The sequence below is a fragment of the Salvia splendens genome, chromosome 1 (genome assembly GCF_004379255.2).
Source record: "Salvia splendens isolate huo1 chromosome 1, SspV2, whole genome shotgun sequence".
Taxonomy (NCBI): domain Eukaryota; kingdom Viridiplantae; phylum Streptophyta; class Magnoliopsida; order Lamiales; family Lamiaceae; genus Salvia; species Salvia splendens.
This window is the reverse complement of record NC_056032.1, coordinates 3303659-3330077: the sequence shown is the minus strand read 5'-3', so window position 1 is coordinate 3330077 and position 26419 is coordinate 3303659. Positions and strand designations below refer to the sequence as shown.

Below are 26419 nucleotides of genomic sequence, written 5' to 3'. Positions count from 1 at the left end.
TGACTATTTTTTCATTTTTGGCATTTAATTAATAGAACAAGCTGTTGTCACGTGGGGAAACAATTAAATAAACATGATCATTGTAAGTTGGGAATATAATAATTTCAATTATTTTTGTCCTGTATCCAGGGATAATTTCCAGCCTGTTTCATATCATTGGAGGATTTTAGTTGTTACAAATTATTTTTAGGATTAATTATTATGAACATTCACAAAAGTGAAGTTAGGTGGAAATGTGGACAGATTAATTTTTGATGACCAAATAAGTACTTAAGTTAAAGCTAACCAACACTTTGTAAGTCAAATTTGTTAGATTAGATCTTTCTTACTACATGAACTTATTTTTTGAATAGTGCTTTATTGAGATATCAGTTGTAAGTTTATCATGTCATAAAAATAATACTCCTCTTGTATATAAATAATAAAATAATAGAGTGTGATATCGATATGTAATTAATAGTATAATAACTATATGTCGTGAAAAATGGTTATACATATCTTTCTTGATACGCAAAGCTACGAATAAACTCAAGATTTTTTTGATACAAAGTATACTTTTATGATTGGCTAAAAAAAATACTACAAAAAGGATCATAGCATATTCCTTTTAGATTTGTCCATATCATTCTTTTTGAAATACCTTCTCTTCTTCTATGTGCAAGCTCTTCTTTAAGAAAGTTTAGTCAAACAATATAAATCAGTGCTCAAATTAAAATATTCATAATCTATATATATAAATCAAAACACATTAATCATGGTGTGAACCTACTACTACTGATCACTAATAATTGAGGGCCTACGTAAATTGAATTATTATTAACGTATAGATGTCATAATCAACTGCTCAAGTTGAGAGAGAATGTTGGCATCTTTTGCTATTCAATTTTCCATGGTTGTGAGATCTACAATATATAATTATGACAAACTAATACATCACGCCAACTTGCATTCCTATCTTCGTATAATATGTTATCTTGTTTTTTTTACAAAAGTAAGTATTAGTAAACTATAATTGATTGGTTTTAGCACTACTTGGCATTACAAACATTTGAAGATTCTCAAATTATACTATTCGAGCAATGTGATCGTTAAGTATCTACATCAATATGAAAAGCCTGCAACAAAGGTTCACATTTCACAATCATGTTCCTGACATTTTATGGATCATAGAAAAAATAAAATATGGAAATAATCTCATTTGGAGACAATGAGCTGGTTTATTGTTATTGCCTATTGGAGTGTTTAGATATTGACCTATTTAACTACTATTCCATATACTAGTAGTAGTTGTTTTGTATGGATGAACACGGTTATGATTTGAGAGTTATAGTTAGTCTAATTGATATATAATATTCAGTATAGTTTATTATACTGAATAATCGAGTTTCCTAATCATGGATTTGGGGAGCATTATTATAAACTTAGGTTGTGTTTGGTATTCTGACAGGTTAGATGACCTGTAGTTAGTTAATTATACATATTGCACTATTCCCTCATGTCAAATTTATTCGCAGCAAATCGAGATGTTAAAAATTGGGGTGGAACAGTGGTTTTTGGACGGAACGGAGCTCTATCTGAGTCCGTTATGGGTTTCCTAATTTTGTACCAAACGAAGAGAAGAGCATAGATAAAATGGCTTAGCCATGCTCCTGGCTACTACCAAACACAGCCTTATAGTAGTAGGCTAGACTAGCCGGCCCAATTTGCCCAACTTTAGGGTTTCGTTGGGCTTTAAAATAATTGTCCTTGTTTACTATGCAATATTTTCATTTTTTCGACGATCAAACTTAATTCAATTTATTTCACTAGGCGGGCTCGGCCCAATCACCCATATTGGGCTGAAAATGGGGTCGTAAAATTTGACTCCGGTCGACTTTCAGGCTGATCCAGTTCGATAAAATCACAATGCCCGATAGATCATACCGAATAGGGCTGACCGGCACTTGCCATGGCGTCGAGCTCAAGTACGCAGCAGCCTACTAGTTCATTAGAGACTTATGATAGAGGGTATGGATACTGAACACTTACGTGAAGATAAATTTATATTTAATGTGATTGTCCGTGATTTCATAAATATAACTATAAAAAATAATATTCCATATATAATTATAACAACAACAATAATAATAATAATAATAGGATTTTGTCGGTGTTTTTTAGTGATCGATATGCGTATAGCAATATAAGATTTGAAATTAGGATATGCATTGATTAGTTATTTCGGTTATTGGGATTTATTATAAAGTTTATTTAGTTATTACTTGTAGCCTCACATCATTATGCATTTATAAATAAGAGAATATTTCTTCTGTATCAATTTCTTTTATCAATCTTTCAATATACTACTATATTCAAGCAAAGCTATCTATTTGGATATTTTAATATTTTAATATTTCCAGCAAACATTCAACGTTCAGATCTCTCAATAAACCCAGCTTCTTTTTTTTTCGTATTTCGTAAATTTTTTGGGATTGGCGCGTTTGTGACGAATGGAATGTGAAAGAATATAGGCAAATGGGCTCCAACAAGATTTTGAATTCCGACAGTATTTCTGGTGATAGAGCGATGTCGATCTCAGGTGAGTTGATCGTCTCTAAATAAATTTTGGCGTATAATTTTGATTTAGGGATTGTATTTCTTAAGACGCGTGTTTGTTAATGGTGGATAAGAATTTAAAGATTGGTACTTTTTAAATTTTTACTTGATTTAAATCTGAGATTCCATTCTTTATATGCGGATTTTAATTTATTTTAGCGCCTTGTTACTGGATTTGTGAATGCTTAAACCAGGATTAATGATTAATTTGTTTAGGGAGTTGGAATTCATCACATTGTATTTTTTTTGATGCCACATGGTATCATTGTCAGCTGCAGTTAAGTTGGTGCAATATGTTGCAAATTATTTCAGGATGTTATTCAATTAGGTCTAGTGGTTTATCAATTCTTTTGGTTCATCCATATGGATTTTAGTTGGAAGAATATGATAGTGGTCTAATCACATATGGTTGTGGCAATAATCATACCGGCATTGTGATGTGGAAATTGAGCTTTTGATTGGGGCAATTCTATCTCGATTTGGATGTCTGGATGCTAGATGGCCTTATATGTGACTGTGCATTTGTTTTTATATATGCTAGGTTCCTGATGGAATCACACCCTTTTGCAATTATAAGTTTGGTACCTTGTGAATCTGTCGAGGACTAATCAGTTATACTAGTTTGCATAATGCAATAACACCTTTATCAATCCTTGTAGGAAAAATAAAAATTTGACTGTTCCTTCTACAGTGGCTGCTGTGTTGCCTAATCCCTCATTGGAAAGAGTAAATATGGTTATGTCATATGAGAACACTTGTATTCACGTTTTTTGAAAAACTCACTATGCAACTTCGTATTCTCTAATATGGTTAAGTGAAGCAGAGAACATTTGGCTTTTCTCAGGCTGTGGTATATTGGTAATGAACATTAGTGCTCCTCCTTCAGATTTGAAATAGAAGTTGAAAACTTTTCTTTGAGCATCAGAAGTGATACTCCTCAAACATGAGATAACTTTTTTATTGTAATGTCTTTGGTTGTAGCAAGTTATATTTCTACGCCATGATCAAGGTTATTGAGAATTTGATCGTTGATGGTTTGTAGGATTTTTTGCATACTCATTTGCATAGTTAGTTAATTACCAGGAATTTATTTCCTTCAAAGTGTGTGCTAATATAAGATGTAAGTCTTATAGTTTGAAAAGCTACTGTGAAGCAGCTAATTTGTCTTGGAATTATATTTAATTCAATATTTTGGAATGTGGCGTGATTTGGTGAGATGTTCCCAGTTCCTTCCAGTCACATGTTCCTTTAATGGGATAAATTCTTATTTTCAGGACTTCGTGAAAAGCACCAACAAGATTTAGAAAACTTGACTCTGACCTCACAGCCTTTCAAGACATTAAAGCTCTTTGTTCTTGCTGTAAGGCAGTATATAAGAAAATCCGTAGCATATATGCTAACACATGCCGGTTGGTTAATCCTGTTGAGTGTTATTGTTGCTGCCATCGGCACACTACTCGTGACTGTTGAGGGTCCTCATGGGAAGGTAATCCAAATGCCACATTTGGCTATCTTTTTCGTTATGTTATCGTTCTCTTATTCAAATTCAGTTGCTTTATTTTACGCCAAAAACTTTTAGATGCCTCTGATTACTGACTGACACACCTTGAGTGTTTCGTTTAACACCATCTACCTTCAATCTGTGATGCAGCATGTCGAGGAAGTTCAGCGTTATGTGCAATTTGTACTGTGGTGGGTGGCTCTTGGAGTCGCATCTTCCATTGGACTTGGTAAGCTAATACTTGAAAAGTTCACGTATCTATGGTTATTCTTATGTTGTTGGTACTTGTTAGAAATGATGGAATAACATCTCGGACAAACCCATATTATGATTCAAAACTAAAGAATGTTCTTGAGGTGAACAAACTTGTCAACTAAAACAAACCTTGCTTACTAAATAATATGGTTGTTCGAGAACGGGAATCCCAGTACACAACAGCACTTATTGTCACCTACCTCCAGATGATCTTTTCTATGATCGTATCTATTAATTTCTGAACTTGCTTCGTTGTGTTACTTGTATAGGATCTGGATTACACACTTTTGTTCTCTATTTGGGACCTCATATTGCATTCTTCACAATTAAAGCAATAAAATGTGGCCGAGTAGACATCAAAAGTGCTTCATATGACACAATACAATTAAAAAAAGGCCCTTCATGGCTTGGAAAGAACTGTGCCGACTTTGGGCCCCCATTGTTTCCACCATCAGACGGTGTACGTATCCCACTGAGTAGCATATTGCCCCAGGTCCAGTTGGAGGCCATTCTATGGGGCTTCGGGACTGCACTTGGTGAACTTCCCCCATACTTCATTTCAAGGGCAGGTATGAACATTGGTTACTTGTTTTCATTTCTTCTTATGATGCAAACTGCTTTTTATATCACATGGAGCTTTTTTAGGATGATAGAGAGCTTTTGTGCTTTTGGATTAATTGTTGATTTAGTTTAACCTAATATGCATATTCTGTGCAGCTCGCTTGTCAGGTAACACAGTGGGTGCCATGGAAGAATTGGATGCTTCCTCGGGAGAAGATGAGGGATTTTTATCAACTCGTCTGAATCAAATAAAGCGCTGGTTTCTGTCACATGCTCAATATCTGAACTTTTTTACAATCCTCATTCTTGCTTCGGTTAGTTGCTTAAACTCCTTTCCGCAACTTGCTGTTTTCACCAACACCAGTACTATTCTTTTGTAAGTTGAGGAATCCATAAATATAAATCATTATTTTTCTCGTCTCAGAAATCAGAGTATAAACATTTCCTTATATTCTGTTCTTGGTTCAATATTGCTTTGCCCTTACTCAATTGATGGACTTGTATCGATGTTCATTTTTGCGAGACTGCCATTATGACTTAATATCTACGTGAATATTTTGTAGGTGCCAAATCCTTTATTTGATCTAGTGGGAATAATGTGTGGACAGTTCGGAATTCCTTTCTGGGAATTTTTCTTGGCAACGGTGATAGGCAAAGCAATCATCAAGACTCACATTCAGGTTGGTAGAAGATTTCAATTGTCTCTAACAAATAAATAAAACCTGCTGTACCTCTTAAAATTGACATTCTTTACATACCTATATGAATGTAGACAGTGTTTATTATATCTGTATGCAACAACCAACTGCTTCATTGGATGGAAAATGAACTGCTTTGGCTGTCTAGCTTTGTACCTGGTTTCAGCAACATTATGCCTAAGCTTATCGCCAATCTTCACTCCGTGAAAGACAAGTACTTGTCCACGAAACCTGAGCCTCCTGCAAGTGTCAAGGTATTTGCACCTCTCTCTCTTATTCAAACTTGCCTTGAATCTTTCCTGCTAACACTTGTTTCAATCAGGCGGCCAACTGGGATTTCTCGCTGACGTCTATTTGGAACACCGTGGTGTGGATAATGCTGATGAACTTTTTCGTAAAGATTGTGAATTCAACTGCACAGGGGCATCTAATGAAAGAGCAAGATCAGGAAATCGCTGCATTGAAGAACAAGTCGTCGGAACCTTCTAACAACTAATTATTCATATTTTCCATGACTTTTTGTTCTATTTTTTTTAAAAAAAAATTCATGGTTCTCCAGGACTCTAGTAATTAGGTTTATTGGTTAGGATATTTATACACGATCACCATTGAAAGCCCTCTGAAGAAATTGTACAGGAATTGCAGGATTTTTAGTATGAGGGAGAGTTAAACCTATTCTTTTTTGGGTTATGTAAGAAAGCATTTTTGCTTCTATTTCTTCTGCTGTTTTATTATTCACTTGAATTTAATATTACTGGCATCCCACATATATTTTTTAAGGATAAATGATCTACATTCAATTAAAATAGCTTTTTGCCTTGATTTACAGATGCAAGTGGTGTGAGTTCGATAAAATTATATTTTATTTAATTTTTAAAGCAGGAATTCATGCTTTAATGTCTCAGAGTTGTATAAAAATATTGACTTGAAATATGAGATAAAAAAAATCAAGTTGTAATCTAATTAAGATCTGAATTTTATGAATATTTTATACAACAATACCAATCATTCATATTAGGTCATCTGCAACGCTGTCTCTTATCCGTCACTTAACCGTCTCTTAAATTACTATTCTTGGGCCCCAGTGTACTTTTTTACTCCATCTCTTAACTAAGGAACGGAACCTGCAACCCTTCATCTCTTATTCGTCCCTTAACCGTCTCTTAAATTACTATTCATTCAATTTCATTTTTTATTTTTATTTTTATTTCCAACAAATTCAATTAATAAAAACACACTTCATTAAATAAAATAAAATTACAACATAAAATTCGTAAAATCCTAAAAAAAATTAAAAATACATAATTTAATAATTTCCTCCGCCAAATTTTGCCCAAATATGCTTCATTAGATCATCTTGGAGTTGGGCGTGGGCGGTAGAGTCATGTGTCCTTGCCCGAATAGACAATCGTTCTTGTATAGACGGATGCACTCCACTGCGAGGTGGACTACTTGCGGTAGAGCTTCCGAGGGCTTCAGGGTCGAACCAATTTCTCGCCTTTGGTCCTTCGTCTTGGACAATCATGTTGTGCAAGATTATGCACGTATACATGATGTCGACCATACTCTCCATGAACCACGTATGAGACGGAGCTTTGATTATGTTGAAGCGCGCTTGGAGAACCCCGAACGCCCTCTCCACATCCTTGCGAGCAGCCTCCTGCTTCTGCGCAAAAAGAGCCTGTTTTGTGTTCACAGGCCTGTTGCACGTCTTCACGAAGGTTGGCCACTTCGGGTAGATGTCGCCGGTAAGATAGTACCCCATTTTATGCCGTCGGTTGTTAGCGATGAAGTTGATGGCCGGCGCTTTACCATCCAAAACTTCGGCGAAGAGGTCGGATTGGTGGAGCACGTTTATGTCGTTGTTCGATCCGGGGACCCCGAAGTACGCATGTCAGATCCATAGCCGGTAGTCGGCAACGGCCTCGAGTATAACAGTGGGGTGGGTGCCTTTGTTGCCGCTAGTGTATGACCCCCTCCACGCCACAGGGCAATTCTTTCATTGCTAGTGCATGCAATCGACGCTGCCAAGCATCCCGAGGAATCCATGCACTTCTTCGCGAAGGTGGAGCAGAAACTAACAATCTGTCGTGCTTGGCCTCCAGAAAAATTCGTCGGTGAAGGCTGCCCGGACGCCTTTGCAGAATTGGATCAAGCACATTCTCCCAGTGCTTTCTCCAATGTGGAGGTATTCGTCGAACACATCCGCCGTTTGTCCAGTCGCAAGTTGACGGATTGCTGCATTACATTTCTACAGCGTCGTGTGGCTGGGACGGCCGACGGCTTTGAACCTTTCTTGGAAGAACTCTTCCCGGGCTACCAATGTATTTGCGATGTGGAGAAATAGCGGTTTCCGCATGCGGAAACGTCGACAGAAGTAGGTATCTCCCCAAACTGGGTTATCGCTGAAGTAGTCGCGGACTAATCTTGCGGCGGCTTCCTCCCGGTTACGATGGATGTAAGTCCGGGAGTGTCTTTGGGGCGGCGCGGCTTCCTCCGCCTCCCGGCGTTGATCTTCTTCAAGTGATTCTTCCATTATTCGACGCATTTGCTCATATGGATCCATTAGATCGATTAACTTTGGGGGAAGAATAAAAGAGTTGATTTGAGATGAAAATTGGAGTTGAAAGAGAGATGATTTGAGAAGAATAGATGTGTGTTTGTGTGTGAAATGAGGATGAAATATGAGTATTTATAGAGTAAGAAAATAAAAAATAAATAAATAAAATAGGAAAACGGTCGAAAAACGGTAATATTACCGTTTTTCGAATTCTAATTTTTTTTATTAAATTCGAATTTAAAAAATGATTTATTGCGTCAGCGTGACGAAATCCACTCGTAGGGCGGCGAGTGAGCGTCACGCATGGCGATGGAGCGCGCCACGTCGCGCGCGCGTGGCGAGACGTCTCGCGGGCCGTCTCGGAGAGACGGGTATCTCAGCGGGCTGGGGACGCGATGGGACGCTGCAACGCGTCCCGCGCGCGTCTCATCACAGAGGAACGGGCTTCGAGCCACCCGCGTAACGCGTTGCGGGTGGCCTTAGGGTGTCGTAATATTCTTGATCTAAGAAATAGATTCTGTGTACCTTGTTTTAAGTAATGTACCCTCTTGTTTTATACAGTATGATTTATAGTAATCACAGTAGATATAATAAAAAAAATAGTCACGGTGTTTTTAGAAATATACCACTACCAAGGGGTCTATCAATTACCTGAAAATTGAACTCTTTGTCCCAGCATTTCCCAAAATCGCTCTGCTTAATTTCAGGGAAAAAAGGTATCCTTTTACTTTAAAGGATATTACACTACGTAAATTTTAAATAAATATGGAGTAGAAATTAAAGAACAATAAACTCTGCAAAATTAAAAATAACAACGAGTTTAGTTTTCGTTTAACCTGTTTATTCACAACCATTCATATGGTTGAAATACAGTAAATGCGTGTCATTAATATAATAGTGGCATATTTTAAGAGATTTATTTATTTATTTTTGCAGGATAATTATTTAATGAGCTAGTTCTGTGAATCATGCATGAAATGTAGTGTCCACTTATATCAATTAATGTTGGACTTCAATAATTTATTAGTACTTGGTTTGAACTTGTTGTCAATGGAATAACTTCTTCTATTTCTACTTATATAACTTCAAGTAAAATTTAATACCTTCAAGTGCTTGCTTTCCATATGGTTATCATTTATTGATGGAGTACGTACTAAACAAGCCCAACAGCAGTAAAGCCCATCAGCCTAAAGCCCAAGAAAGAGTATCAGTTCGGCATGACTAAAGAGTATCAGTCCGGCATGACTAAAGAGTTCAGTTCGGCACAACCAAAGAGTTCGGCCCCAGCCTACAGCTCGGTAAAAGCCAACCAATCAAACTCTGCTCTCAAGTCGGCATCAAGCTCTACTCTCAGATCGGCAAAAGCTGCTCGGCCATAATTCAGCAGTTCGGTCTCAGTATTCGACCGAACTAGGAGATAGTGGACTCATACAGGATTTCCACCTCCACCACCCACGATCTATTTAGTGGTGTCAAGCAGTCATTAACTCATGCAGGATAGTGGACCCATGCAAGATCGCCACGATCTCCACGACATCCACTACCTAGTAAATGGCTGCATGCCACGATCTAGGTTCAATGTATAAATAGAACCTAGATCAGATAGATAGGGTTAAGTTATATAGACTCTCTCGCTTTCTAGAGGTAAAATACAAAATAGCAAGTCTGTATTGTAAGCTGTAGAAAACAGGTCAAGCAATACAACTCTGCCCTCTTTTCTTCCCGTGGACGTAGATTTACCTCAGTAAATCGAACCACGTAAATTCTCTGTGTCGTGATCTGCGTTTTTCCTGCATTCACTAACATCAAAAATTCGCCGATTCATCACTGGCGCCGTCTGTGGGAAACAGAGAACCAAATTTGTGATAAAGCGAATTTTTGACCCTTTTTCCACCCCAAAAAAATGCATACCAGATCACATAACACCCATAATACCGTTCGTGATAACCGTGAGGAAGCTAGTCCAGCTCGCAGGTCTGAAAAACGGCCTCGGGAGACATCTACCTCCGGTTCTCACGAAGAAGGAACAAGCCACTCCAGGAGTCATCGCACCGAGTCTTCCCAGCAGCCCGATTTAAATGAAGCTGTCAAGCTGTTCTTGGCCGAGAAGCAGGAGGAGTTCTTAACCTTCCTGCAGAAGAGCCAACAGCCGGAGAAGACAACGACGGATTCTCCCTCCTCATCTAGGCATGAAAGTCACTACCGCAGTAGTGACGTGTCTTCCAGGAGAAAGAATCCTCAACCCCGACATGTTCCTGTTCCTCCTCGGTACCGGAACCACAGGAGAACTCCATCTCCTCCGTACCGAAGAGATGTCGGGTTCGCCATCTACGGAGCATTGAAGACTCCGTTCTCGGACGATATCACCCGAACTCCTTTGCCGCGGAACTACCGAACTCCGTCGATAACCTATGACGGACTCGTGGATCCTCATGATTTCTTGGGACGCTATCAATATAACATGGCGAACCAGGGTCTCAACGAGGTCCACATGTGCAAGCTGTTCCCCGAGCTGCTCATCGGGAACGCCAGAAGGTGGTTCGACAGCCTTCCTCAAGGCAGCATTAGATCCTACCGAGATCTAATGGATGCTTTCCACAGGAGGTTCTTTCAGAAAGCGGAAGCCCGGATCACTTCGGCTCAGCTGCTTTCCATTCGTCAAGGTCGCGATGAAAGAATCAGCGACTTTATGACAAGATTCCACAAGGAATGCCTGCAAGTAGACGATCTCAACGATCTGCTTGTCATCTCGGCATTCCAAAATGGAATTCTGCCCGGAGCTCTCTACAGGAAGCTCGTTGAGTGCGGTCCGCAGACAGCTCAGGAAATGTGGGACATTGTGGACCAGTACTCCCGGGCCGATGAGGCAGACCGTCGCAAACGGTCGTTAGACAGCTCATCGTCCCGAGGAGACAGAAGGAAGCCCGATCATAGCGATCAGGGGCATCCTCGCCGGACTCCATTTGAAAGAATTCAAAGGGCTCCGGTGCAAGACAGATTGGGACCCCGTCTCAATCCCGAGAAGCCGCCCGCTCAGTTCGTACCGCTGAACAAGTCAAGAGCGGAAATTTTCGAACTACATTCCGATATGTTCGAAAGACCAAAGCGGATGACGAAATCAGCCGCGCGGCGACCTCAGGATCAATATTGCTCCTTCCATCAAACCCACGGTCACGATACCGAGGAGTGCCGAAATTTGGCTGCAGGTATTGATGTTCTTGTGAAAACAGGAACGTTAAAAAAATACCAAAGCAAGCAGCCGAAAAAGAACAAAAGGCAGAGAGGTGCGAACTGCAATCCTCAGGATCCGAAAAGGCATGAGGATCCCGAAGACGACGACGAGCCGCAATATAATGGAGTAATCCAGACTATTGATGCTCTCCCTGCCGGGAAGACTAAGTCGTCCCTAAAAGCAGAACGCAGAGGTTCCAATCAAGAGGAGCCAACACATAAAAGGCTGAAGAAAGACGAAGTGATTACATTTTCAGATGCCGATCCCGTCCCAGCCATCTCTCCTCACCAAGACGCTATTGTCATTCAAGCCGGAATGGCAAACAAACTGATCCACAGAGTATTTGTGGATACAGGAGCGTCAGTCAGCATTCTTTTTAAAGAATGTTTCGATAAAATGGAAGTGGATCCAGCTCGGCTCAGTCCGGCTCCACTTCCTCTGAAAAGTTTCGCCCAGGAGGACACCCGCCCAGAAGGTATTATCAGCCTTCCGATCACGGTGGGAAAAGCGCCTACAAGCTCCAATACGATGATCGAGTTCTTTGTGGTGAAAGCTCGGTCCCCGTACAACATCATCCTGGGGAGAGACTGGCTCAACACAGTTCGGGCCGTTTGCTCTACTTATCACCTCACCATCAAGATCCCCACTAAAGGTGGGATAGCGGTCATCCGAGGTGATCAAAAGAGAGCAAAAGAATGTCTGCAGATTGCGCTTAAAAGTGCCGAGCAATCAGTTCGGCACCATCAAGCATAGCAATCACAGCAACCGGAGTCGAAGGCAAGCGAGATGACCGAAGTCACTTCAGAGCCGAACTCAATGACCGTTCAGTTATACGAAGATGATCCATCCAGAACGGTCAAGATCGGCTTCGCAGGAACGCCTCTACTCCGGGAAAAGACCATTCAGCTCCTCAAGGAGTACAAAGATGTCTTTGCATGGTCTCCGTTGGACATGACCGGAGTGCCCCCCGAGGTAATCACTCATCGGTTAAATATTGATCCTTCAATCCGGCCAGTAAAACAGAAGCAAAGACTCTTTGCGGCAGAAAGAAGCCAAGTCATCCATGACGAAGTCCGCCAATTACTAAAAGCGGATGTACTATTCGAGGTGAAATATCCTTCTTGGGTGGCCAATCCTGTGATGATCAAGAAAAAAGGAGGATGGCGGATGTGCATAGATTTTACTGATCTAAACAAGCACTGTCCTAAAGATTGCTATCCCCTTCCGAATATAGATAAAAAAGTAGAAGCTTTGATCGGCTTCGAAATTTTCTGTTTTCTTGATTTATACAAAGGATATCACCAAGTATTGATGGATGAGAGTGACGCTCCGAAAACAGCTTTCATTACCGATTTCGGCATTTTCGCTTATAAAAAGATGCCATTCGGTTTAAAGAATGCCGGAGCCACTTATCAAAGGATGGTAGACAAGCTTTTTCGGCACCTGATTGGAAAGGAGGTCGAAGTGTATGTTGACGATATAGTCGTCAAAAGCAAAAGCACTTCGGAGTACGAGCACAACCTCAAGTCCACTCTCAACGTGCTCAAGAAAGCCAACCTCAAACTTAATCCCCAAAAGTGTACCTTTTTGGTAGATTCGGGAAAGTTTCTGGGTTGTTGGGTTTCAAAGGACGGACTCAAGGCAAACCCCTCAAAAGTTCAAGTCGTTCAGAACATGGCAATGCCGAAGTCCATACATGACGTGCAAAGGCTAACCGGATGTCTAGCCGCACTGAATCGATTCCTTTCCCAAGCAGCCGAAAAGCAACTGCCGTTCTTCAAGGTGTTGAAAAAGGCACCAAAGTTCGAGTGGGGAGCCGAGCAGAAAAAGGCCTTTGACGAGCTCAAAAGTTATCTAGCCGAGCTTCCTATTCTCTCTGCTCCAACCGAAGCCGAAGTAATATTCTTATACTTAGCGGCATCAGATCAAACCATCAGCGCGGTGCTTGTACGAGAAGAAGGCCTAAAGCAGTTTCCCATCTACTTTACAAGCCGAGCATTAAGAGGTCCAGAAACAAGGTATCAACCTCTGGAAAAAATTGCTCTGGCGTTAGTAAATGCAGCAAGGAGACTGCGGCCATACTTCTATGCTCACAAGGTATGCGTCTTAACCGATCTGCCTCTTCGGCAAGTTTTGACCAAGCCAGAAGCATCAGGCAGAATCGCCAAATGGGCCATAGAGCTGGGAGAACACTCAATCGAGTACCTACCTCGGAAAGCCATCAAGGGACAAGCCTTGGCAGATTTTCTTGCAGAGGCCAAGTTCGATCAAGCAATCCCTGTCATTGCCGAACAGAAAAATTCTGCCAATGCCGAACTAGCACAGCCCTTGGAATCCGAAGTAGAGCCGCCAGACTGCTGGAGCGGATTCGTAGATGGAGCTTCAAACAAGATGGGAAGTGGAGCTGGTATTTTACTCGTCGCTCCCGACGGACACGAGGTAACCTACTCACTTCGGTTCCTATTCCCCACTACTAATAATGAAGCCGAGTACGAAGCCCTCCTTGCCGGACTCCAGTTAGCGCAAAGTCTGCTCGTCAAATCTCTCAAAGTCCATTGTGATTCGCAAATCATAGTAAATCACATGTTGGGTACAAGTGAAGCTCGTGACGAGAGAATGAAGAAGTATTTGGACAAAGCGCAAAGCATCAGCCGAAGTTTCTCCTATTTTCGGATAATCCGCGTTCCCAGAGCGGAAAATAGCCGAGCAGATACCTTAAGTAAGTTGGCCTCAGATCCGAGCTCAAAGGCGGAAGAATTAATGCATCGAAGCATTGATGAAGCCGAGGTACATTCAGTATCCAGCTCGCCGAACTGGATGACGCCGATCTTGCAGTATCTGGATCAAGGACAATTGCCCGAGGATAAGAGAGAAGCTCGGAAGATCATGTGCCGAGCACTTCGGTACGAACTTCATGAAGGAGTCCTCTTTAGAAAGTCTTACCTCCAGCCGTTATTGCGGTGCGTAGGACCAGAAGAGACGGACTACATCCTCAGAGAAGTTCATGAAGGATCGTGCGGCAGCCACATCGGAGCTAGAGCTTTAGCTAAAAAAGTTCTAAGATGGGGATATTATTGGCCAACCTTGGTACAAGAAGCAGTGCAGCTCGTCAAGACATGCCCGAAGTGCCAAATCCATGCAAATATCCCAAGGATGCCGCAGACTGATCTATCCACTATGCAAAGCCCTTGGCCTTTCATGCAATGGGGCATAGACATAGTGGGACCACTTCCTCAAGCTCCTCGGCAAATGAAATTCCTAATCGTTGCCGTGGACTACTTTACGAAGTGGGTGGAAGCTGAACCATTAGCTACGATAACGAGCTCAAAGGCATTGGACTTCGTCTGGAAGAACATAGTGTGCCGATTTGGCATACCCCACATCCTCATCTCGGATAACGGGACTCAGTTCACCGACAAGACGTTCAAGAATTGGTGCCAAGAGCTGAATATTCAACAGCGGTTCACTTCGGTCTCTCATCCACAAGCAAACGGACAAACGGAGGTAACAAATCGTATCCTGGTGAAAGGGTTAAAAGCTCGGTTAGAACAAGCCAAAGGACAATGGGTAGAAAATCTCCCTCAAGTCCTATGGTCCTACCGAACTACACCCACAACCTCCAACGGTGAAACTCCGTACAGTCTGGTGTACGGCACTGAAGCCGTAATTCCGGTGGAGATCGGCGTACCCAGTCCCCGAACTCTAAATTTCTCCTCAGAAATGAACGACGACGGACTGAGAGCCGAGCTAGATCTTGCCGAAGAAAGAAGAGAATTGGCATGCATAAAAGCAGCCAAGTACAAGGAGCAAGTAGCCCGGTATCACAACCAAAGGGTGAAGAAGCTGCAATTTCAAGTGGGAGATCTCGTCTTGAGAAACAACGAAGTAAGCCGAGCAGAAAAGCTGGGCAAGCTCGAACCCACATGGGAAGGTCCGTATCGGGTGTCAGAAGTCCTCGGCAAAGGGTCTTACAAATTGGCTCACATGTCAGGAGAACAGGTACCCCGATCATGGCACATTTCCAACCTCAAAAAGTTCCATTTGTAAGAGACAGTCCGGTCAGTCAGTCTTGAGTCCTGTTCGGTCAATGTGCTTTATTTGGTTTGCTTGGTCTTTGTTTGTCTCTATGTGCTTTTTATTTGTCTATATGCGTTTTGTCTGTCTATGTGCGTGTCGTCTCTTACAAATGTTACTGAGGTATCTTGTTCTTCGAAGGCTGATCCCCTTCTTAGAACATATATAAGCTAACGATTGTGAGTCAAAGCTTCTACAGAAGATACAAGACCACAATTCAGCTTAACAAGCAGTCCGTCTGAAACGAGCTGCAACAAGCCAACGATTGTGAGTCAAAGCTTCTACAGAAGATACAAGACCACAATTCAGCTTAACAAGCAGTCCGTCTGAAACGAGCTGCAACAAGCCAACGATTGTGAGTCCAAGCTTCTAAAGAGGATACAAGACCACAATTTAGCTTAAAAATCAAGCACTTCGTCTGAAACGAACTGCAACAAAAGTCCGATTCTCGCGATAAAACTTGCCTGAATTAGGACAAGGGAAAGTCCGATCCACGCGATAAAACTCGCCGAATTAGGACAAGGGAAAGTCCGGTCCCCAAATTAGGACAACGGAAAGTCCGATCCGAGCGATAAAACTCGCCAAATTAGGACACAAGACGAGTCCGGTCAAAGATGTTTATTTCATCAGATCAAAGACGAGTCCGGTCAAAGAAGAGTTCACTTCATAAGATCGAGGACAAACATCAACTTACCCCGTACCTTTATCCAGAATGCCGAAGTGATTCACTTCGCTTTCCGGGGGGGGTAGTGATGGAGTACGTACTAAACAAGCCCAACAGCAGTAAAGCCCATCAGCCTAAAGCCCAAGAAAGAGTATCAGTTCGGCATGACTAAAGAGTATCAGTCCGGCATGACTAAAGAGTTCAGTTCGGCACAACCAAAGAGTTCGGCCCCAGCCTACAGCTCGGTAAAAGCCAACCAATCAAACTCTGCTCTCAAGTCGGCATCAAGCTCTACTCTCAGATCGGCAAAAGCTGCTCGGCCATAATTCAGCAGTTCGGTCTCAGTATTCGACCGAACTAGGAGATAGTGGACTCATACAGGATTTCCACCTCCACCACCCACGATCTATTTAGTGGTGTCAAGCAGTCATTAACTCATGCAGGATAGTGGACCCATGCAAGATCGCCACGATCTCCACGACATCCACTACCTAGTAAATGGCTGCATGCCACGATCTAGGTTTAATGTATAAATAGAACCTAGATCAGATAGATAGGGTTAAGTTATATAGACTCTCTCGCTTTCTAGAGATAAAATACAAAATAGCAAGTCTGTATTGTAAGCTGTAGAAAACAGGTCAAGCAATACAACTCTGCCCTCTTTTCTTCCCGTGGACGTAGATTTACCTCAGTAAATCGAACCACGTAAATTCTCTGTGTCGTGATCTGCGTTTTTCCTGCATTCACTAACATCAAAAATTCGCCGATTCATCATTTATAATTTTAGCATGATTGCCTGATTGCCTGATTGGGGTGATTTGGACCACCCTAAATAAAAAGGATTGTTTTAGTTACAATTTTTAATAAAAAATTAAAAGATGTTATAGATATATGTTGTCTATATTATTATATAATCTCGTTTCAATTTTAAACCTAGAATCCGTTAAAAGTGACCTAAGTATAGAATTAAAAGATGTTGAAAAATGAAGGTCTAGCTACTATTTAAATAATTTGTATGTTGATATAGTCCTTAAAAAAGTTAGAAATAACATTATTAGTGGGATGTGTATATACTATTTTAGTACTATATAAACAGAATACAACTCATATCCACTACCCAAAAAAAAACAATAATTTGTAAATGTACGTCAAGAAAAATAATTATACTAATAAAGAATATTCCAACTAAGAGTGCTCCAGTGCTGCAAACTGTAGACTAAAAATTCAATTAATGACTATTTATTATGAAATGCCTTACTCCGATATGACTAAGGTGTATACTTAATTTCAACTTTCATTCCACCTCATCTTTTGTCTTTCCTATCAATAAATTTCCGCAGACCATTGACAAATTTAAAAAATAAAAAAATGGACACGTGTCATAACCTCTCACACACTATTTACTACTACTACTACTATTTACCAAAATGTGGAGTTTGGGACTCATACTGACACCAATGCAATCTAAAATAAACCCCACAAAATTTCCTCATGACCAAAATGCTATATAGTCTATTGATTTTGCTGTCTGAATATTTAATAATGCATGGCCCACAAATTTTTCTTTTTGCCCCTTTTTAAACATTTTTTTTTCCTTATTGATTGTTCTCAACTTGATAAGGTTAGATGCATATGTTTGTAATGAGATAGAGCAATTACAACTTTCCTCAATGTATGCTAAAAAACTGCTTTTTGGATTGTGCACTGAATCTTTTTTATTTTTTATTATGCCTTTTAAGTGTTTCTTCAAAATTTATACTCCTAAGTTTGGTTTATAATACTTCCGAGTTGAATTTCAAATAACACATTTGCCCAATAAATCTTAACCTGTCAAACTTGTACAATTTCTGCGTAATATAATGCAGTTCCTTAATAGAAGAATAAATAATTCACAATAGATCAAATCATATGACAATTATCATCCAATCCACCTACTACTAAGTACTAATACAAATAAGAGTCCCATTTTTCCATTTTAGTCCATCCGCAAATAGAAGTTCCTGTTCACTTTTATCATAAATAATAATAGGGTCTCACCTTCCACTCACCTTCCAGTTCACACTCATATTTTATTTAAAACTAATATATACAAGTGAGACTCTTATTCCACTAACTTTTTTCTACCCACTTTTTTTAACATTTCTTAAAACTCGTGCCGCCCATAAATGAGACTTCTAATGGCGGACGGAGGGAGTAATGCAAAACTCACTACAATTTCCAACAAGATCTATCTATTCAAAGCAAATACTACTTCCTAATCCAAATCTCATTACAATTTTCCAACAAGAACTGTACAGAGAAGATTAATGCATCACCATCACCATCACCATCACCATCACCATCACCATCAAGAATCCAAGCAAGTGTAGAACAGAGATTAATAAATTTAATTGAAGGAAATAACAGAAAAGGAGTGGGGGCTAATCTTACACAGCTACCACATATACATATGCAAGCCCTCCATTACATACATATATATCCAAAACTAAAATCTTTCCCTTTTTCTTTTTGGCTTTCAGAATAATTTCTTTTCTTTCTCTCTTTTTTTTCTGGGGAAATATATTTCCAAGCAGAAGAGTAGTTGAGGAAGATACAAATATGATCAAAGAACCTCCACTATTCTAACCAAAACAAGAAGCTACTCAGTCTTCTAACATCTAAAAATTTGTTCTTGTCCATCACCAAAAAATTGATCATTCTTCCCCACCGACTTTCCAAAGCATGAAAACACTTCACCATTTCATCAGCATGTTGTTTACCTGACGAATGATATGGGCAGTAGGAACTCCATCCATCCCCTCCCTTCTTCACACCTCCTCTCCTCATTCTTCCAGCAAGGGCCTGTCCCAACTTTCCATCCCTCCTGAGACTAATAGCATCATCAGCACCTTTCACTTTTTCTCAGGCTGCCATGGATTTAAATTGTCATTTCCTGGTCAAGTCGTAAAAATTGAATCATAAATTCACACCCCCCATTCATTCTAAAAAATGTAGTATAACAAAGTCACATTTCTCAACCTACAATGGGGTTGCAAAGTCTATTTTCTAGTTTTGTTAGATACTTACCAGCAGGTTGTTTCTGCTCGGTAGGCTTCACCTGAACAGCAGCTGGAACGGGATGTGCGTAAGAAAAGCCAGCTGGCAACAGGTTACCAGCAGCCTGCGCAGTAAACTGTGGTGCATGGATTATACCCTGTGAAGGCAATCCACCGCCCTTTGCGTTAGCAGTGGCTGCTGCAATTGCTGTAGCTGGATCATTCGTGTTTGCACCACCCAATAAAGACAAACCCCCAGCTGATGTCACTGGAGCACTTAGTGACTGCTGGTGTTGGTCTGTCTGTCTTCGTGGCATATAATATCCACTGACCCCGGGTGTGGTTGAGCTTTTACTGGAAGAATGCGGAGACTGGGATTGAGCATACGGATTTGAGAAGAATAGTTGCTGCTGCATTGTTTTAGGCATCTGCTGCTGAGATTGCTGTTGCATTTGAGATTTCTGTATGCTGCCAGAAGAAGATTTCTGTATGCTGCCAGAAGAGGCTGAAGCTACATGAAGGTTCCCCAGAATTGATGGAGACTTCTGGTTAGGACCGGATGGAGCGTTCTTCGTTGGCTGTGCTGACAAAGATGGCGCTTGGCTTGTTTTGTTGTTCGTAGAGGCAGATGAAGCTGTTCTTGGGCTCCCACTGGCTCCTTTGGAGACTGAAGAGGCTGTGGGAGAGCCTACCATCATAGGGGAAGACGCAGTCTGGTTGTTGCTTGGATGAGCTTGCCCTTGGGAACCTGTTGATGGTTTCTGATTCCCTCCAAAGGATATTTGAGTCTGAGAATGCTGCTGGGGAAGGTTTTTTAGCGTCGCAGTGGTTGCAGAAGAGGTTTGGGGTGTCGGATTTCTACCAGAGCCTTTCCATTGTGGGGAATGGGAGGGGCTGCTGCTGTTGCTCTTGACAAGATTTGTCGGGAAGCCAGAGAGTCCACTCGGAAACTTCAAACCCATGGTTGAAGATGAATTGAAATGCTGCTGTCGACCAACTGCATTTGCTGTCATGTGCTGCGGCAGACTACCTGAATTTGCTGCCATGTGCTGCTTCAGTTGCTGCTGCAGACTACCTGAGTTTGCTGCCATGTGTTGCTTCAGTTGCTGCTGGTGCTGTTGTTGCTGTTGCTGCTGCTGCCGTTGCTTAAGCTGCAGATTTTGCTGTTGCTGAAGTTGAGCTTGAATGCTGTGAGCATTCTGAACATTCACGGCATTGGAACGGGAACTGCGAGGTGCACCAGAAGCAGCGGCATGTATAGACCGTGTGGAGCTCTCAATCACGTTGTTTGCCTGAATAGACGACGAAACATGCCCATCAGTCAAGTCCGACCTTGTGAATGCAATGGACTGCTGCCCTCCACCAACACCCATAGCCTTTCCGGTCAAGATCTTACGTTCTTCTTCTGTGGCATGGGAATCGACACCAGCAGATTTACCATCATCTGAAATTCGGAAATTCTTCTTCTGGGCAGCCATCATCTGCATATTCTGTCTCGTAGCTTCTGAGGAGCTATGAAACAGAGCGTGATTCTGAGCCATGGATGCCATATCAATGCCCGGGGCACCACTGGTTCCATTGACAGTACCAAAACTCATTGCAAACCTATGTGATGCAGGCAAGGACTCTGGTCCAGGCTTGGATCCGTGCTGCCCCTTCTTCTCAGCATGATTACTACTCGCGCTCGTAGCACTAGCAGCACCACCACCAACACCAGCCAAAGTGGCAGGATGAGTCATCAACCCGAAATTCTGCGGGTGCATTGGCATTGCGAAATTCTGGCCATATATGTTCATAGAGGCTCGAGAACCCCGGCTGTCAGCCATTGATGGGCTGTCTTCCCTACTTGGTTCCCCCTCAAGGTGTCTTGCCCGTGATTGGTGCGCATATTGGCTATGACTCTGTTGCAACTGCTGCTGGGATGGCTGCGATTTCTGGGATGGCATGTTCTGCAAGCTAGGAGTTCCAGAACAACTGGAGACGCTGCCGCCAGTTTGCATTCTCGGATGCTGGCCCTGCAAATGCTTCTGTGAGGTCGAGGAACCACCACTGGATTGGCTAGCATTTTGGTGAGCTTGCAGCAACTGCGACTGGATGGATGATGGTTGCGCGTGCTGAAGTTGCGAAGGATGAATCATCTGAGATGAGTAGAATGAACCGTTGAACAAAGGCAGCGCCTGGCCCGGGGTAGCCCTGTAATTCGGGGCACCTCCCACAGCAGCAGCCGGTATGGGAAACGGATACCCGTTGTTCTGTAGGATCGCCAAATACTGTGTCTCATTAGAAGGCATATTCGGATAGTTGAAGCTCACTGCACCTGCTGAAGTGGAATTCGTAACACCAGAGCTACAGGTATTGGACGAAACCCCAGCAGCCGGAGAATTGGTTCCACTAGGCCGTGGTGCTGCTGATTGCTGCTGGCTCAAGGGGAAGATGAAAGTAGGCCCCTACTCAAAACAATTCAAACATTCATCAAACACTCCACCAAAACAAGATATGTAGTTAGCGACGAAAAAGGAAACATACCAGCAAATTACTTGGAGCAACGGGAGGCAATGCTTGCTGGATAAGAATCTGCTGCTTCCCCTGAGCAGAATCTGACGTACTGGCCGGTTGAGAACCCTTCTCCTTCCCGACAGAAATGGGGGCGTTTTGGGCCTTATCCTGAGCACCTCTGACCGCAACATTCGCGTGCAACTCCATTCCTGGTATGAAGTTAAGATTGCAAGGCTTTGACCCGAATAAGGAAGCTGAGCCAGCCGGTCCAGGCCAGAAGGGGTTCATCTTCATGAACTGCTGGAGGTAATGTATATTCCTAGCAATGTGGCAATGTGTAGCACAGCGTTTTGGTCGGGGCTGAGAGAACAACGGCTGCAGAATTTCGAAAACAAACGCATCATCAAAGATCCACCACCACAGGACATCATTACTCACCGTACTAAAACAAGAACCAAGAATCCCTTACCTGAATATGTCCAGGCGCAACGGCCCCTCCTCCCTCCATTGACACAACTCCTTGCAACGGAGCCATATATCTGCTGACCGAAACCAACGAAACTCCATCATCAGAACAGAACCAACATAAAAAAAAATCTAAGATTTCAAGCAAAATGGTACGCAGTCATACCTCATCGGAGCAAGCCCACCAGGCCAATTCCCCATCGACATTGGCAACGGCAAAGAGCTCGCTGAGTGACCTAAGTTCAAGAAACGTTCAAACTTCTCAACATCTCAATCCACAGATCTCCACACCAATGGCCCAAAACCATAACATCAACAAAATATAAAACCTACCAGATTTCTCAGTGAGCTGCTGCAGCTTTTTCGGAGTCAACGACTGCGATTTGTTTGCTGCAGTAACTCCATCACCGTCATCTCTTTCTGACTTCTCCAAGTTCAGATGCAAATCTACATTCCTCTCCTTTGATTCCCTTTCTTCTAGCACCTTTATTTCTTGATCAGTCCCTGTCCTAATTCTGTCATTTTCGTTGGCTTGATCTCTCGACGCCTTCGAATTCTGCAGAAATGCAGCAGATAATAAAATCAAAAGGCTGCTAATAATCAAAATCCAATAATCTGATTAGAAAGACTCTCTATCTACGCACATCGGTGGCCGGAACAACGGGCTTTTGATCCACCGGCAAACCCCTCAGATCAATCCTTGCTTCTTTATCCGGAGAAGATTTTGCTTGTGGCGGCGGCGCCTGAAAAATAAAATAAAAATCCGGTAAAAAAGAAATCCATGTCATCAACAAAAATACAAGAAAACGGACATGAAAAAAATTGATCTTCGCTCACCATCAGATCTATTTCGAACTTCTCTTCCTTCCGATTCTCCGTAAAATTGCTAAGCTCGAGAAAATCATAACCAAAATTAGGTCAAATGATGAGAAAATCACCCCAACCGCCTCAAAAGAAAAAGTAAACCCAAATTTCTATACTCACGTTTTAGTAGTCGCCGCAGACGATGAAGGTGGTGCCGCCGCCGGTGAATCTCCGTTTTGGTTAACCGCCGCTCTCAACGCAGGAGATTCTTTTTCCTTCGGCGACTTTATCTCTTCCTTCGCGACGGAATTGCTCTCCCTTAATTCTTCAACTACAGGCTTCATCTCCGACACTGACCCCGCCGGCACCACCGCCGCCTGCCTCTGCAGATCGACCGAATTGGTAGCCATTTCGTGCACATTTTCAGCTGCGGATCCTGAGATTTTCTCCGGGGATAGAATCTCGCTCTTCGGCGTCTGATCTGCGTCGAGCTTCGCCGGAACAGGGCTACTACGAGCGCCGTGGCTCGAGTTCTCCGGAATCTGCCGCGGCCTCTTTCTCTTTGGAGCTGCAAAGGATAGCAGCGTGATGTTTAGAACTCTCAGTCAGAGAAAGCAGAGGCTAAATAGAGCGTGATTTAAGACTTACCGACAGCTGATAGCGGTCCAGAATTGGATCCCAAATTGGGATTATTGGCCGAAGGGGAATTAGAAACCGGCGATGAATTACGCTTGATTTCTCTAGACTCCTCCTTTTTCGATGAAGAAGGGGCTTGTGATTGAGTCATCAAACCATACAACACCTCCGCGATTTCAATCTCCAACTCCTCCGGATTCGAAGAGCTTGGCTTCGACGCAGCCGCCGCTGCCGCTACCGCTACCGCCACCGCGACGTTCGGCGGCTTCAGCTTCGGCCCGGAATTGTTCACAGTCTGCTTCTGCAGATTGCAAAAGTTCAGAATTAAGAATCGAATAGACCTTTGGAGATTGAATAATTATTTGACCGATTTCAGACACTAACAAGCTTCTTTCTCATGGAAGCCTTGGATGATGACGGAGACATCGGAGCCGCCGGCACAGGCGTCGCCGCTTGTCTCGCCGGAGAGCTCCCATGAATCGGCTCTCCGCCGCTGTTGTTGCTGATTGAAACCCAATCGTGAGACCTCTTCGTGGATGCTTCAATAAAATGAGAAGAAATCAGAAGTTTGACCTAAAAATCAAATCGGAGAAATGAGGTAGAGTTTACCGTCACTTACCGGAGCGTGCCTTCCTAGGAACGGGAGCGCTCATCATTTCCAGCGGCGCTTTAGAAACCTTGGCCGCCGTTGAAGAAATCGGAGGAAAGGTTTTCCTGTGCTGGAGATGGTGATTGCTACTTACAGTATTGTTCGGTTGCGGTTGACTAAAACTACTGCTATGGTGGTGGTGGCGGTGGTTGGGGACGGAACCCACCGCCTGCGACAGCAACCTCACGCCGCCGGCGTTCACTTCATCTTCTTCGTCTTCTTCATCATTGATGCTATCTTCCGAAGTCTCGTCTCCGCCTCTTCTCCTCTTACTCCGGCTAGACCTTTCTCTCAAATCTCTCTCCCTATCCCTCTCCCTCTCTCGATCCCGATCTTTCTTCACTCTATCTCTTAACCTCACTGACTCCTGCAACTCCACATCTTCATCTGCAAAAAAAAACTAGAATTATCAGTGGAGAAAGCGCAGAGCCGACACAGATCTGTTGATAAAAAAACGAGAAAAACAAACCTGGAGAGTCTCTAAGGCTGTTGGTTCGGTGGCGGCGGCGGTTGAAGCCATTGGAGCCGACGATACTAGCTCTTCTGGCTTCTCTGTTCCTGTCCATCACTAGAATAGAATCAGAATTTCAGCTTGACCCAGATGAAGAAATCCAATCAGATATCTCATCAGAGGTCGCTATAGCATAACTCGCCGGAGAAGAAGAAGAGGCTCGCCGGAAATCAAGATTCAGAATGAATCCAGCGGATAAAACAACAATCTTTATCTCCAAATATCTTTTTCTCTCCCCAAATGGGCTCCTCCTCCTCTTCCACAAATTCTCTAATTCAGCTCTTTCTCTCTCTGGCTACCCCTATAAATGAAGCTTTTTTCTTCCTGCTGTCACGATCTCCTTCATCTATTTATTTGTTAGAATGGAGTATTTGACATCTACAAAAGCCCTCGTGGAAAATCAGATGAGCTTGCTTTGTCACGCCAATCGATCTCAGCCGTTGAGATCGGTCTCATCCGACGCTCCTCAGTCGCCAGCATGGCGGTATTTACTCTATGAAATCTGGAATACCACCGCTACGTGTCGGTTTCTGTCTTTGGATTCAAGCTTCCATGTTTTTTCGGATTTTGATTTATATGGGAAAGCCATTTTGCTCAAGTCTCTAGCATAATAAAATTAAATTCTAGAAATATGTATTTTTACTATATAAAATAAAAAATCAAGCATGGTAACTCTCCTTACTTTAACAGACTACTACTAATCGTGGTAAATAATCTTTATAGTACAGTACTGTTAGTGAAGTACTATAAGTCAATCCCGTTAAAGAATAAATTTAACAAAAAAAAAATTTGATTAATTTTTGTGACTGATCTTACTTCTTAAATGAAATACTCCCTCCGTCCCGGACTACTTGCACTTATTTCCTTTCTGGGCGTCTCAAGTTATTTACACTCTTTCCATTTTTAGTAAAAATTATCACCTACAGCCGCAATTGTTGACTTTGCTATACACTCATTCTTTAATCTTCGTGCCGAAAAGGAAATGTGCAAGTAGTCCGAGACGGTAGTAGCTGTTTTCTAAAATGTCTAAGCTAATAAAAAGCCCTAATACATGCATTGAGTGGGAGGGTGGAGTGACCGGCTATATCCGGTTGCTAACCTTATTTAAAGCAACATGACTATCATAAGGAATCTAGGTGTGACCGAGAAAATATCGCAAAAGCCTGGTCAAATTTTATTATTTTTCGGTTAACATTAATAAAATATAGTAATTTTAATAAAAAATTCATTTCCATTAAATAAAGAACAAAATTGAAGGTCCCAAGAATTACGGCCCAGACTGAATAGGTGAAAACAAATTTTAAAAAAATCAAAACTTCGCCCAAATAATAAAATAATGCATTTCTCATTTTTTTATACACTATAATAGTAATGTCTCAGATTTCGATATTTAGGTGGAATTAATTAGCTGGGGTTGTTGGACCGGGGCGTATGTTAGCAGCTAGCTAGTATTTACTTTTTTGATAGAAGTGACACGTGGGTCCCAGTATCAACGGCTGCGATTTGGTTGGCGGATTGATGTTGAAATAGTTCGACCGTCCGATCGTGTGCCGACGTGGCGGGTTCGGCAATTAAATATGTCCTAGCTGGCATATTGATGCAGACATATTTGGTTGGGCAGTGGCGGGGCTGGAACGGATCTGGGCTGTCCGTTTCTTTGCCGGATATCGGACGGTGGTGAAT

General features: G+C 42.2%; 2 protein-coding genes across 6 annotated transcripts; one reads left to right on the top strand and one right to left on the bottom strand.

Moving 5' to 3' along the window:
- Positions 1-2229: 2229 nt before the first annotated feature.
- On the top strand, positions 2230-6322 carry LOC121794040 (vacuole membrane protein KMS1-like). 2 transcript variants are annotated; one of them, XM_042192052.1, is made up of 8 exons: positions 2230-2578; positions 3870-4081; positions 4247-4325; positions 4621-4920; positions 5069-5226; positions 5476-5592; positions 5685-5864; positions 5933-6322. In XM_042192052.1, the coding sequence occupies exons 1-8, from the start codon at positions 2515-2517 to the stop codon at positions 6104-6106; spliced, it is 1284 nt and encodes a 427-aa protein (XP_042047986.1). In that variant the 5' UTR covers positions 2230-2514; the 3' UTR covers positions 6107-6322. The 2 variants fall into 2 exon arrangements, with proteins under 2 accessions (XP_042047986.1, XP_042047992.1); XM_042192058.1 differs by lacking the exon at positions 2230-2578 and adding an exon at positions 3320-3453.
- Positions 6323-18504: 12182 nt separating this feature from the next.
- On the bottom strand, positions 18505-25080 carry LOC121808576 (protein TIME FOR COFFEE-like). Of its 4 annotated transcripts, none has more exons than XM_042209151.1 (13): positions 24695-25080; positions 24196-24625; positions 23961-24115; positions 23589-23877; positions 23121-23508; positions 22974-23022; positions 22781-22879; positions 22470-22692; positions 22303-22372; positions 22141-22213; positions 21702-22046; positions 19207-21622; positions 18505-19072 (listed from the first exon to the last, which is right to left on the bottom strand). In XM_042209151.1, the coding sequence occupies exons 1-13, from the start codon at positions 24743-24745 to the stop codon at positions 19032-19034; spliced, it is 4629 nt and encodes a 1542-aa protein (XP_042065085.1). In that variant the 5' UTR covers positions 24746-25080; the 3' UTR covers positions 18505-19031. The 4 variants fall into 4 exon arrangements, with proteins under 4 accessions (XP_042065085.1, XP_042065068.1, XP_042065093.1 ...); XM_042209134.1 differs by having other exon boundaries at positions 24196-24612; XM_042209159.1 differs by having other exon boundaries at positions 18505-19046; positions 24196-24612.
- Between the last annotated feature and the right edge of the window lie 1339 nt (positions 25081-26419).